General features: G+C 42.8%; 1 protein-coding gene across 1 annotated transcript in view; it reads left to right on the forward strand.

The window, feature by feature from the left end:
* The first annotated feature begins 6,331 nt into the window (after positions 1-6,331).
* The window catches only part of NECAB1 (N-terminal EF-hand calcium binding protein 1), a 182,570-nt gene continuing 173,838 nt past the window's right edge, over positions 6,332-15,063 (forward strand). The window contains exons 1-2 of the mRNA XM_026495772.4: positions 6,332-6,566; positions 14,071-14,095. Of these exons, the coding sequence (XP_026351557.1) occupies positions 6,468-6,566; positions 14,071-14,095 (124 nt within the window). The 5' untranslated portion in view covers positions 6,332-6,467. The remainder of the gene's footprint in view (positions 6,567-14,070; positions 14,096-15,063) is intronic.

Below are 15,063 nucleotides of genomic sequence, written 5' to 3' on the forward strand. Positions count from 1 at the left end.
GGAAGGAGTCTGAAGTTTATTCCCAGGTTTCTTTTTTGGATGAATTGATGAAGGATGACATTCTTCAACAAGATATGGAAGAGAAAATGATGAATTCATTTTTAGACATGTTCAATTCAAAATGCCGAACAAACATTCATAAGGAGATGTGCACCAGACAGACTGAAATAAGAATCTACAGGAGGGGAAAGTTCTGCTGGTTACAAAGTCATCGGCCTATAAAGACCAGTGGGAACAATGGGATTGGGTAATATCAATGAGTAGAGGAGAGAAAGGGAGTGAGAATGCAAGCGAGCAAGAAAGAAAAATGTAAATCAGGGACACTATTTAGAAAATATTAACATTTGGAAGAATTAGAAGATCCCATGAAGAAGACTAAATAGAGGATGAAGAACAGGATCAGAAAGCCAGGATAAGAGTTTCAAGGAGGGGGCAATGGATGGTGTCCAAGGCTATAGATAAGAATCTCAAAACAGTGACCACCGCTGCTTACCAGAATCCTGTTTAAAAAAAAACCACAGACCTCAAATGGTGTCAGTAAAGCAAGACTGAATACCTGATCTAACTGCAGGGAATCCCCCAGGGAACGTGACCTTCAACAGTCAACATGGAATTTCCTTTGCACACAATACCTCAACCTTGTTTTTACAGACGAGAAAGCTGGCCCGTGAAAAGATGACTATAGGACTGCATAGGGCTGATGGATGATACTGGGTGTTTGAGGCTTGATATTACAAGATCATAGAGCTGTATGTCAACTGAACCACTGGACAGCAACTTTATTTTACTCACACAATGGTATAACAGAAAAAAAATTATCCCCAGGGTAAAATAGCTCGTAGGAAAATAGCCATTATTTGTTAATCATTTTGGCCCATGGCACTTACTATTTCTGAGTCCTAATTTGACCATCTAGTTACATAAATGGCCATGCAGAATAGATACTAATGGGGAGCTGTGCCCTCCACTGTCCTCTCTCTGAGCTCACGGCAAACCTCTGGTGTTAACTCTTGTCTCACTGCATTAAAATTATCTATTGAAATAGTGTCTCTTTAAGTTGCATATGTTTTGCAAGGGCAAGGGCCAGTTTTTCTCAACATTTTCCCAGCTGTGCCTGTCGTTGCTTAGCATGAAGCAGACACTAAACAAATGTCTGAATAGAATTATTTTTTCTAACCATTTTTCCCCCAAGGACTTAACAACTCGCTCTCTTTAACAGAAGGAATTTAGATTGAACTTATCATAGTTCAAGCATCAAAGATGAACCCTTACTAGCTTTTCAGAGTTTTCTTTCTTTCTTTTTTTTTTTTTTTAAAGATTTTGTTTATTTGATGGAGAGACAGCCAGCGAGAGAGGGAACACAGGCAGGGGGGCAGGAGAGGAAGAAGCAGCCTCCCAGCGGAGGAGCCTGATGTGGGGCTCGATCCCAGGACCCTGGGATCATGCCCTGAGCCAAAGGCAGACGCTTAACGACTGAGCCACCCAGGTGCCCCTTTTCAGAGTTTTCTAATAAACTTTTCCATAGTGCAGCCACTATGGAAAATAGTATGGAGCTTGCTCAAACTACTAAAAATAGAACTACCAAAAGATCCAGTCATCCTACGTCTGGGTATATATCCAAAAGAAATGAAAATAGGATCTTGAAGAAATATCTGCACTCCCATGTTCATTGCAGCATTTTTCACAGTAGCCAAGATGTGGAAACAACCTAAGTGTCCACTGATGGATGAATGGATAAAGAAGATGTGATCTAGTCACCATGAGAAGAAGGAAACCCTGCCGCTTGTGACAATGTAGCTGGGCCTTGAGGGCATTATGCTAAATGAAATAAACCAGACAGAGAAAGATAATCCTGCACAGGATCACTCATACTGGAGTCTTTAAAAGGAAAAATCTTGAACTCACAGAAACGGACAGTAGAAGAATGGGCAACAAAGGTGGCCCGGGAGTGGGGGCAAGGGAGAGGCTGGTGTACAAGATGAATAAGAGAAGATCTAACGTAAAACAAAGTCACGACAGTGGATAACACTGTACTATATAATTGAAATTTTCTGAGACTAGAACTTAAATGTTCACATCTACACACTAACTGACCAATGTAAAACAGAAAAAAAAAAAACACAAAACTCTGAAGGATGCCTGGTCAATCGGGAAGTGGATAGGAAAGCTAGAGATCACGCTTAGAGGACAAGGCTGCCGAAACCACAGCCAGAGCTCTCTTACCATATGGTCAAGTTGTCTTCAGGGGCTCTGCTGACACTGTGGCCCCTCAACAGTCTGTTGCTTTTAATAAATGTAATAAATGTAAATAAATTGCCATTAATAAAGTTCCCTTCCAGTCCCTTCCAGATCCAGATTTCAAGTCCCAAGCAAAGTGTCCTGTCAAGTGAGCCTAGATCTGTCTCTGCACTCTGACAGGTCTGTGATCTGTCCCTGTCTCCTGGGGCCATCTTCCCACCTCCAAAGACAGGAATCCTGCCCCTAATCAGGATCCTCACCTTGGGGACATGTCCCTAAATAAGGAAGGTTTGGATCTTAGGCTGCCAAAGCAATGAAAAGGTCCACTAAACTGACTGAAAGCGTTCTGAATCATTGCTCCAGAGAATAACCTTCTGTAGAATTTTTAAAATATAAATAAGACCGATTCCTGGCTGTCTGAAATGGTTTAAGATAACAGTTCCTCCATGAAGCAGAGATGGATTGAAATATAATATGTTCCCGCACAGCTATCATCTCCTGAAATGCTAGAAATACCTTCCCGTCAATGTCTTATCATAAGAAGCCAGAGAGTTGGAATCTAGAATTACAATTCTTTTTTTTCCCCCAGGATCTTGCTACAAAGAATTTGGTGAGGAGATGCATTTCCTCCCCCAAGTCGGCTGTCTCCATTTGTAACTGATACTACATACAGCAGGGAAGCATCTGTGTTTCAGAAAAATGATGTGTGAAAACAGTTTTCAAAAATGCACGCTTTCTACATTAAAAAAAAAAAACAAACTAAAAATATGTTTGGTTACCACTTTGTAGAGCCTATTGAATTTGGCTGTGAATGGGAATCTAATTGCCATCCGTTCCTATTGGAGCCTTCTATGAACATGACATTTCCATTAAAAAGAGAAGTCAGCTATAGCATTATGGTGTATATGCTGAAATCATAAAAAAAAAATTAAGGACTAGTTGGTTGTTTAATAATTTATATTTCTTCTTTACGGCCCATTAGAGGAAATAAGCAAAGCCCCAGGTACAGAAAATACCATTCGTGTTGGCGAAGGTAAAAGGAACATTCTTACTGAAGTGTTACGAATAGCTCCTGGTTTTGAATGATGACTACTGATTATTCTCCTGTTTTTCATTTATAACCGGAGAAGGTCTTCTTTGACACCTGTTTTTGTTACTGTGGGACTGGCCCACAACATTACCACTTGCAAGGCTGAATTTAAGGGCTGAGGGACCCACAGCTTGGGTTAGAGGGGCTAGACTCAAATCGCACTTGATGCAGAAATATCTGTATATTGCTGCATGCATGGCAGGAACAAACAATATCCTACTTTCCTAAACTTGGTAGCTTGATGTTCGTGATCAGCACCCCTTCTCCTTCCCTTTCTAGCTTTTCTTTTTCAGGGATTTGAAGACCAGTACCCATTTGTTGAGTTGGATAGTCTGTTTTTAATGATTTTGTTTTTTCCCTTTGGCGAGCACTTGGCCAAGGGAAGGCGCTATTCCAGCAGTGCGGATAATAAGATTTACAGTTAATAAGGTAAAAATACACAACGATGCCAGATTAATATTTCTCAAGCACTGCTCCAATTAACATCTGCCCTGATGAACCTGATGTCTCTAACTCCCACCCTAATCAAGTCCAGAATTCTATCCCTGGACTTCAAGAGTCTTCACTTTATGGTCTCTGCCTATCTTCTGATGTTTTGTTCTATTTTTTCCCTATATGAACAGTATAGGCCAGCTCAGTGGTTTTCAATCCTGGCTGCACATCAGAATTACATGGGGAGCTTTTTTAAAGAATGCTGATGCCCAGGGCCCACTGCGTGATAATTGAATATGATTCTGGGGGTGAAGCACAGGCATCAATTTGGTTTTTCTGGTTTTTGGAGTTTTTAAAAGCTCCTTACTTTGGTCATCTATTGTTGCAAAACAAACCACTCAAGACTTATTTGTATGAAACAGAGACCATTTCAGTATGCAAATTTTGTGGGTCAAGAATTCAGAAGGAACACAGCACTGATGGTGTGTTTCTGCTCTATGATGTTGGTGTCTTGGCTGAAAAACCACAAATGGCTAGGCATGTCTCAAATAGCTAGGTGCTGGAATCATCCAGAGGATTCTTTATTCAGTTTTTTACAGCTTAGACTGGGATGCCTCAAAGGCTGAGCTCAGCTGGTATTGTTACCCAGCACATCTACATATGCTTATCCCTATAGCCTCCTCAAAGCATGGTGGCTCAGGTTGCCCCCAGGAAGCCCAGGAGCAAAGGTGCCCCTGAAAAAGGTGGGATCGTGGAGCCTTTTACATACCTAGCCTCAGGAGGCACATAGCATCACTTCGGCTGCATTTTACTCCTCAAAGCAGTCAGGATCCCTCAGGACAGGGGACCCACTTCTCTATAGGAAGGAAGCATGTCAATGAATTTGTGGCCACGTTTTAAAGTTGCCATACATCCTTGGTTAAGTCCATTTAGAGCCAGAGATGAGAACAACGGGATCCATATCTTGCAAACACTGACCTGCGTGCGGAGCAGGGCTGGGACTTGCGTGAGGTGAATGAGGCAGCTAGGATGCAAAATTGAAGAAGGCAGTCGCTCTCGGGATCGTGCAAGTGCAGGGGAGCATCTCCTAACATTTTGTGCCCCAGGCACCTTCCTGGCCTCATCCTGGTCCTGGCCCTGCTACAGAGCACCTGTATATGAATCACCAGTGGGAGCAGGACTTAGATTCCTGAGTCTCATACTTTGATATTCAGATTCAATAAGCTTGGGCTGGGATTCTGTATATTTTCAAAGAATTCCAGTGGACTGATTACAGATTCCATGTGCTTTCCTGGTGCCATGCCTTTGCTCAGGCTGTTCCCTCTACCTTGAATGTCTTTTCCTTCCATTTCTATCACCTATGGAGTATCTACCAGTGTTTAAGATCCATTTCAAATACTACCCCTTTTATCAAGCAAAGTCCAGAATATAAAACCGTACCTCCTAAGAAACCCATAACGCTTTCGATATGCCTTAAGACACATTTGTCCCATATTGTTTGTGGACGTATCTTCTAGAAAGAACATATTCTCTTTCTTAGGAGGCTACAAAATGGAGATCTGAATCCACCCCATCAATCCTCATAGGTAGCATCCTGTTAAGACAGGTTCGATTCTCTTTGACTCATCTTGCTCCCAGATTGTTCAGCTTTGTAACCCATACAGCAACTGGCATGCGCCTTGCCCATTTTAGATGCCCAATAAACAGTGGATATTATCCTCTCCTGATGAAAGGTGAGATTCGCATTTTTTCGCATTTTTGTAGCCTTCATAGAAGCCCCCAAATATTGAATAATTACCCTAGTTTAAATGCTTAAGCATAGACAGGGATTGCATTCTTTATTGTGGTTTCTATTTTGGAAAATTTCTTGCTTGAACTTTACCTGACCATCTTTCCCACAGAGCAAAAGGTGGTTTTTGTTTGGTTTTGTTTTTCTCATTCTATGCAAAGTCCATATCCCAATCCCACATTTAAGCCTAAGAAGCCTTTTAGGTAAACACCATCTTTGTGCATATTTTACTGATGAAGAAAACTGGGGCTTAAAGATTTAACAACTTCCCAGATCACAAGATAACAGACCATCTGAGGCAGGCAGGTTTGAAACCCAGGCCTCCAAGATTCCAAAACTTAATGATTTAACCCCTACGCCAATCCAGACCCCCACTAATTGTGGCGGCCATCAAACCCGCCCACCTTTGTCGAGGGTGGGGCAGACAGGTCCTCTTGGACGAAAAGCAAAGTTGGCAAAATCAATTCGAATCTCTCTTAACTCGTGTGGTTTCCACCGCGGGGTAGGCTTGGGGGCGCCTCGACTTCGCGCTTTGGCTCTCAGGACACACGCCCTCGCATCAGTACCAGTCTGGGTCGGCTACCTCCCTGCCGCCGGCGCGAGGGTTGGGCGGGGGCTCGGGGTCGTCTCGGGCGGCGGCCAATGGCGGTGCGGGGGTCAGACTCCGCTCCCCGCGAGGGGCGCAGCTGTTGCTAAGTGCAGGGAGGAGACGGATCCAGCGCCCGCAGCCGGGGGAGGAGGCGCGAGCGAGAGCGCGTGGGAGCGCGGAGGGGGAGCGAGCCGAGAGAGACGCCGGGAGGCGCGCTGGAGCGAACGCCCGCTCGGGAGCCCGAGCCCCGCGGCATTGCGGCCGCGCCCTTGCCGGAGCCCGTGCGGCCGCCCAGCCCGCTCCGCCTGCCGCCGCCAGGGCTCGGGAGGATGGAGGATTCCCGGGAGACGTCGCCGTCCTCCAACAACTCCTCGGAAGAGCTCAGCTCTGCCCTGCAGCTGTCCAAGGGCATGTCGATCTTCCTCGACGTAAGTACCGGGCGCAGGAGTTGGGTCGGTGGTCCCCCTGCATCTTTCCTCTTCCCCCGGAGGAGGGCGGTCGGTTCCGGGTGCGGATCAGCCGCCGGTCAGCTGTTTTGCCGCGATTGCCCCCCGGCACACGAGCGTGAACTACCTCCTACCTCGCTCCCCTGTCCCTCTGGAAATGCATAGAGCAAATGCGGGCGAAATGACTGCCACTCAACTAGTAGAAAGGGTTGCCCTGCACCTGCAGCTCGGGGCTTAACAACCCTGAACGAACGGCAGAAGTTAAATTTTCCAACGGCGTGAGTTTCACTGGGGACTCGATTTGTAAATACAACAGTCTCCATTCAGGTGAATAGCGCATTTGAAAGGGGACTAATGGAGGGAGCGAACATTAACTCAACTCCTTTCTGCTGTGCCCTGTTTGCAGCCCCTTATCTCCCTGAAGCTCTAAGGCGATGGGGAAGCAGTAGAGATTGCGATGCCTCGCCACCCTTCCCCAACCCCCACGGAGAACAATTACTTTGAAAACATACTTGTTTTTCTTTTTTACATCGGTGGCCAAGACCGCTTTCATGATGATACTTTTTTCACTGCCACCTCCTCTATTTTCCCGTTTCTCTTGTTATTCTCCGTCCCTATACCTCTCCAAGTTTTAATTACTTTTCATCAATATACCTTTTGACTGTTCTTCCTTTGCCCCCACCCCCCGCCCCCCTTTTCGGGATTGATTCCCTTCTTTTCTGAGATAGTGATCGTTCTTTCTCATTCTTGATTTTCTTTTTTCTATTTTTCTTCCCTCACGGTGGGGTTTTTACCTTTACAGCAGTTTTGTTTCTTATTTATTTCTCAATTTTGCTTTACTGTCCCTTTCTGCTGTTTCTGTTCCTTATATTTTTCGCCCTGTTGCCCAGCTCGTTTCTCTGCTGTTAGGATTTGTGGTTTTCCTATCCCTCAGCTCCTGCTCCCTCAGCACCTCCGTTGTCACATTTATGCTGTCCCCTGGAGGTAGTTGCTGGCTCAAGGGGGACAATTCTGGCCCCTTCTCATTGAGGCATGAGAGGAAATTGGCAAAAGGCATTGAGGAGTGCTATGTGCTCTTTCCTCTACCCTTCCCTGAGATCGTTTCTTATTAAAATCCAGCTGTATATAAAATTAAAATACATTCATTTGTGGAGAGATGAAAATGTGAGGAAATCAACTTAGTAGCATCATAATGGTGAAGCAGATGTCATGAAGATAAGGGGGATGGGGTGAGGAGCCCTCCCAAGTTTATTTTGAATGGATTTGCTGGGATTTTTTAATTGGGAGAGAAAAACCATATAAATAATTAAATCTGGTCTAAGGCAAATGTTGTAGGTAATGCCCAGCTGTGTCTCCTGGCAGCTTCCTCCCCTCATTACCATGCAGTTCCAGGTGGGGATCCAGGCTTTCTTGGCCGGCCATCTTCCCACCAGAACAATCTGATTCCCACTCCTCTCTATAGGATTAAGGGCCTTATTCTTCCTGAGCACTTCTTTCTTTTTGGTTCTGGTCAATCAGGTGATGTTTGGGTGGTGATGGCTGGTATTCTTCTTTTTCAATCCTGCCATTCAGGGCCAAAAAGCCCTTGAGGAAACTGATCTGGGAGAAGGGGGCACACAGCACCCCTGAGAAAGGAATCTTCATGGATAGCATCAGGGTCCCAGAAACTCATGTCTGTTATGAGATCAATGGCTAAGCTGCCCTGAAGTTAATTCAGAGAGGGCAAGAGAGCCCTCCATTCCTTCTGGCCTGATCTTCACTCCATCCCCTAAGAATATCGAGTACTTGCTTCTCTGTGACTTTCTTAAAGCAGTGAACAAATCCTGGTGATACTGTAGAGATGGATGGATTGAGCTGTATAAATAAAGGTCATCCTTCTCGACATACACACTAATCTTGGCCCAACAGTTCAAACTGCTGTTAAAATAGAGAAAAAAAGAAAAAAGAAAAGAGGAAATTAAAATCTTATTTATTATTGTATCTACACGATTGTTCTCAAGCTCTGTAGATAAACAGCATCAGGTCCCTGTCCTGAAGGAACACGTATTCTATGAATAGGATACCCTCGCCTTCTTCTATCTATTTCTAGAATTTAAAAATAAATATATAAAACTGATTTCACATGAGAGGTGTTGACATGCTTGTTTGCCACTAAAATGCTAGTGTCTATTAAAAAAAAAAACTGCCACTGGATTTTATCTCGAATAGAAAAGATTCTGTTTACACTTTTCTTTGAGATATTTTGTGAAAAATCCAGCACTCTGGTGAAATATGTGACATGAAAAAGGATTTATTACTTAGGGATTTTTGAATTATTCATTTCTGGATCATATTGCTTTTAGCAAAAATAAAATGTGAAATATAAATACATAATTTATTTGATTTGTTTTAATATATTCTAGTAGCACTGCTAAAAAAGATTGCTTTTTGAATTCTTTTCAGATTATAATAAGTAGATAATAGATATTCCCTATTCCAAAGAGGAACAGGAATGAAACCCATTAGAGCCTTCTGCATCACACAGACTAATTTCCAAATTTGAGGCGAACTTTGATTTCCAGTGTTTGTATTCCAGTGCCACTGTAGTAATCAGTCCTCTGAGAAATGATTTGAACTGCTTTTGAGGATACCATTGATGACACGACTAGGCATGTCCAGCTGGTAAGAAACTAGCCATAGATCAGAAAATCAGAGAGGGATTTACCATAACTATTGGCTTTTGCTTCATTTTCCTAATGTCCAAATTAGCAACAACAATGACTATGGTACTTAATTCTAGAGGTTGTTGTATCAAGTGAGAGTTCATAGGCTAAGAAAACCGAGAAGAAAAAGGAAATGAGCTATATAAATTTGAACTATTATTGCCACATCAGTGTTCCCTATTGAATGCCTAAATAACAGTAGCCAAATCCACAAATTAATACAGACACTGTTCCCTTATGAATCTGATGCCTATTATTTTCTATCTAAAAAATGAGAATTACATCTCAGTTCATCATCAATACTCTTGAATACCTACTGGGGGGCTTAGAAAACCCAGTGCTGGTACCAAGGCAGGCACGCACGCACACCGGGGCCCACAGGAGAGGGACTGCACTGGGTGTCGTGTTCAGCAACGTGGAAGGACCAGGACCATGGCGGTTCTTTTCCTTCTTAACACCTATTCAGCCTCCTTTCCCAGGTTATTTCATTCCAAATAATAGAGAATAAACTCCATAATTTAGAATACTAGTCTGTATAGCATGTGGTCCCTCTTTTGAATCTTTACATTAATCAATTCTGCTACTGTACAAAGGGAGAAAAACCAATCTTCAGATCATCCCCCAAAGCATGATAAATGTGAAGTTAGTTACAACTTCACCACTTGATGCCACTGTCTTCTCCCAAACAGTTTGGATTTTTAATTGGAAGGGAAGTGGCCCTTCCTCATTTGACTAGAGGCAGAAGTGGGGCCTGGGAGGTTCTGAAGGAGAGAGTTGATTTTACTGTTTCTCTTCCCTTCCTTCCCCCAACCAAGCATGCACACCCGTGAATACTGAACAAAATGCACAGTGCCTGGATGGGGACTTGGGGAGAACAAGTAACAGCTTTGCTTGGCAAAGATACTGACTTCTGAAGCCCTGTACATATGCATGTATAATCATTGTAGAAGAGGTGAGATGGAAAGGGAAACATCAGAGCAGAAACTGTTTCCAGGGGCACCTGGGTGGCTGCTTGGTTAAGCAACTGCCCTCGGCTCAGGTCATGATCCTGGCGTCCCAGGATCGAGTCCTGCATCGGGCTGCCTGCTCAGTGGGGAGTCTGCTTCTCCTTCTGACCCTCCCTCATCTCGTGCTTTCTGTCTCTCACTCTTGCTCTCAAATAAATACATAAAATCTTAAATAAAAAAAAAAGAAAGAAAGAATCCGTTTCCCAGGTATGATGATTCTGTGACCACGCTCTGTTAGAGCCATATACCTCCTATCTTGCCTAGTGCACACTAGATAATTTGAGTGAGATTGTCCCATTGGGAGAATGGCAGTTAACCCCTCATTGTCTACCCTAATTGGCCAGGCAAATACCACTCTCCTAATTTTAAGAACCTGCAGAAATAAGGGAAACTTAGTTCTAATGTTATACATTTAAAACTGTTTGTTCACACAAGGCCTATTCTAGGCAAGGTTGAAAAGATGAAAATGTGTGTGCTGATTACCTTTCCTCCATTCCTCATTCAGTGCCCACTCCCCTGCAGCCTCTTTCATGGCAACAAGTGGAGCTGTAGCAAAACTGCCTCCTAGAGGGCCAGGTCTCGATGTTACTCCGTGTTCTGGATGAGTGCCAACTTCCCCGCCCTCTATCCCTGTTTCTCAGGAGTCTGGCTGGCTCATCTCATTACTTAATTTTAACTGGTACAGAGTAGGAAGCATTTAGCAAATATGAGTTCAGTAAATAGTGACTGTCAGTTTTTTAGGCCTCTGAGATAACATTTGCATTTTAACACCTGCCTTCAGTAACCTCAGGTGAGAAATGAGGAATTTCAACAAAGGCATCAAAGAATAGCTTCTGGGGTAAAGGATGCTATTTGATAATTCTTAAATTGTTGCAAAAACACAGCACAACCTGTGTGTTTGAGTTTTAATTCTGACCATAATATTTATATCTATTTACTATCTATCCTGTGGAACTAACTGGTAAGATGAGCCAATCCAGATGACTACGGAAGCATAATGTAACGAACTCAGTTTTCACCTGCAGTATATTTTTTTATTAGTCTGTGGGCTCAGAGGCAAAATTTGCTGCAGAGACTATTCTGTTCATATTTAATTACAAAGAACTGTCTTAACAAAGCTACTGGCTTAATTTCATCACTAAGAGGCTGAATGCTATTTAAGACAGTTCTTTATGAAATGAAATGTTGGAAGTCAGGGGTCCGAGTCTCTGGTGTGTGGTTATTCCTAGTCTGGCTGCTCATAAGGACACAAGAGAGCTTGAAATAGAAGCTCAGAGTCTATTAAAGGTAGAAATCAGTCTGCGTTTCATGTCTCCCCGACTCTCAGCTGGGGCTTCCTAGTTTCAGAGGAGAGGAGGAAGCTGGGTATGATGGAGAGATGGATTCCCAAAACCCCCACTGGAAATTGCCTCTGTGAAATAAAAAGAATTTATGTCTCATTCTGCTCTAAGCATAGACACTCTTATGACTGAAAGCAGTTTTCTTACAATAATTACATAAATTTAGTTTATAAAGGAGACCAACTGATGCACACAAGTCAGGATGATACATATCTGTTGTTGGAAATTTTTCATAGGTGAGATTTTTATTAATAATGTTAGTATCTTATAATAAACACATTATAATAATAGATTTAACCATACTTCCTCTTCGTGAAGTCAACAGAAGGAAAGAAATGCTTATATAGTAGAAAGCAGTAAAACTTCATAGTAAAAGCTGTTGCTCATTTTTCAAACTTCCCACCAAGAATCGATGACCTAAGTTTAAGAGTATCTCTGGTTACTTAACCTAACTGTGTATTGCTCGGAAAAACGATCCTCAAGTGCCCCTTGCGTGTGATTCAGGGTTATCTTTGCAATATGATAAAGGGACGTTTCCTTCGGTACTATATATAGCATAGCTGTGTGTTATATTATCCAGATTTTTTTTTCTGTCCATCTAGAGTATCAGCTAGGGCTACCTTAATTGTTGCAAACAGAAAGTAAAATAACCCAAACTATCTTAAGATTTAAAACAATAATTTATTGACTCCTGTAAGGAAAAAAGGAGATCATCTTGTCAGGATGGGTTGATCAGAAGCTCAGAGAATGTCATCAGGATCCACTTTCTTCAGGCTCTGGATGGACACTGCTTTCTTGAGGGCTGGTCATGTCCAGGTTATATGTTGTGTTGATTTCCTACGGCTGCTCTAACAGTGTCCTGCCCGCAGAGTGCCTTAACCACCAAATGCGTCTCTCAGGACTGGAGGCTAGATGGGCGCCATCAAGGTGTAGGTAGGACCTTGCTCCTCTGAAGACTGCAGGGGAGAGTCTGCTCGATGCCTGTCTCCTGGCTTCTCACGGCGGCCAGTCCTTACACTCCTTGGCTCGCAGCAGCATCACACCAATTCTGCCTCCATTATCATATCTGTCTCTGCTTCTCTGAATCTCTCTTTCTTTATAAAGTCAAGCCGGTAAGATCTTTTCTTACTTTGATTACATCAGCAAAGTATTTTCCAACAAGTTCACCTTCACAGCTACTGGGGGTTAGGACTTCCACATTTGTTTTGGGGCAACACGATTCAACCCATGATGGATGTAATAACAGAAGGGGAACAGCAGCTTTTTACCTGTACCTTCCTAGGGTTCAAAGTCAGCAGAAGAAAGTGTGTCTCTCTTGACAATTCAAGCAAAACCATGCCTTTACTGTGCTCCTGCCTGAGTAATCACTGTGGCTGGAGAGATGTGACACCCTGTTTGCCAGGCCCAAGTGCTCTGTCCAGTTCTCAAGCTCATGGGCCAAAAGTGGAGAAAAGACTGGCTGCCCAGAAGAAAATTTTGAACTCATTACCGAAGATACCTGATGGCCAAGCAGTTCTTATCTATCGAAGATAATACAATTAATGCATAGAAGTAAAGTAAGATTTAATGTAGACACGTGAGCTCTATTTATCCAGTTTATTTTTTTGTTTCTATTTATTCCCACTTTATTGAGATATGATAGACTTACATTAAATTGCATATATTTAAAGTGAAAAGTTGATGAGGTTTTACATACACATATACCTGTGAGACCATTACCATAATTGAGATAATATACGTACCGCTCCAAAAAGTTTTCTCGTGCCCTTTACTAATGTCCTCCCTGCTCATTTGTATGCAACCCTTAATCTTCTTTCTGTCACTATAGATTAGTTTGTATTTTCTAGAATTTTATATAAGTGGAATCATATAGCAGGTACTTATTTGTGTCTAGGTTTTTACTCAGCATCATTACTTAGTGATCCATCCAAGCTATAGTGTGTATCAAGAGCTCCTTCCCCTTCATTGCTCACTGGTAGTCACTGTATGGATGTGCCACAGGTTTTTTGTCCATTCGCTTGTTCAAAGACACTTGGGTGGTTTTCAGTTTCTGATTATTCTAAGGAAATATCTCATTTGGGAAACCTTTATTTAAAATTGGAATTTCCATGGGACACCTGAGTGGCTCAGTCATTTAAGTGTCTTCCTTTGACTCTGGTCATGATCCCAGGGTCCTGGGATCAAGTCCGGCGTCAGGCTCCTTGCTCAGCAGGGAGCCTGCTTCTCCCTCTGCTTGCTGCTCCCCCTGCCGTTGCTCTCTCCCTCTCTCTCTGTCTCTCGCTCTCCCTCTCTCTGGCAAATAAATAAATAAATAAATAAAATCTTAATAAATAAAATTGGAATTTCTTTTATTTACTAATGAGCGAATTATGTGTGAGTATAATGTTCACTGCAATTGCAAAAAAAGGTAATAAAATTTTTCTTTTTTCTCTTTCAGATACTGAGGAGAGCAGACAAAAATGGTAAGACCAAAACCTGCAGTTTCTATTTATTGATCTCTTACCTCTTAGATCACCTTCTAAAGAATAATATGGTAGAGAGAGGAGAACCCAAGCAATCGATACATAAAATGTCAGCCTGTGGTACTAATAAGAGTTTTAGGCAAGTTTGTGGCTCCAGATACTCATGAGACGTTGAAAGAGGTACTTATATTTGACAGGAAGATGCAATTTATGCCTTTGAAGTAAGCAGCTGTCATAGCTCCGGCTTTCCCCTTTTATGCTTTAATTTTAAAGTAATAACAGCTCCTATTCGTTGAGTGTCTACTGTGTGCCAGGCATGGGGCCAAGTGCTGTGAGTTACTTCTTGGAGTTAATAAGATATAGATCTGACACTTGCACCCCAGGTCTGCGTGACCCCGACGTCGAGGCCGTGCGTGCTGAACTTCAGAGTGGCCTCGGGGGCTACAGTTGCACTTGAGGGTGGTTACCTGGAAGCCTGCATTGCCAGAACTTACTTCGCTCCACGGCTCTTGGCCGTCGGTCTCGCGTTTGAAGTGTATGTGCTGCGACCGATAGTCTACAGAGACGGAGAAGTAAGACTGGGAGGAAACAATTGTTCTGTCAGAGGAACTACAATTTAAATGATGCCTGCACAAAGTCCAATTATAAGCTGTCGTAAGCAATATCTTTTGACTCTCATCCCACTACGAATTGTGTTCCATAGAATACCGAATCGGGGCTTATTGAGTTTATTTTGCTGCCGTAGGACAAGTACATAATAGAGCTATATTCTTGACAAGACTTCCTTGACAAATTTAGGAGACAAAGAGTCCTTTCCTTTTCTTGAAATCGGATTTCTTATCTGTGGGGAAGGATTACAGGCAGAGTCCAGATCTGACACTTTTAAAAACATTTGTTGTGGTCTAGTGAGCCCTTAAGCAGTCAGATCAAAAAAATCTTGATTGGCACTATATCACTTTTCACACAAC

This window comes from Ursus arctos, unplaced genomic scaffold, assembly GCF_023065955.2.
Source record: "Ursus arctos isolate Adak ecotype North America unplaced genomic scaffold, UrsArc2.0 scaffold_6, whole genome shotgun sequence".
Classification (NCBI taxonomy): domain Eukaryota; kingdom Metazoa; phylum Chordata; class Mammalia; order Carnivora; family Ursidae; genus Ursus; species Ursus arctos.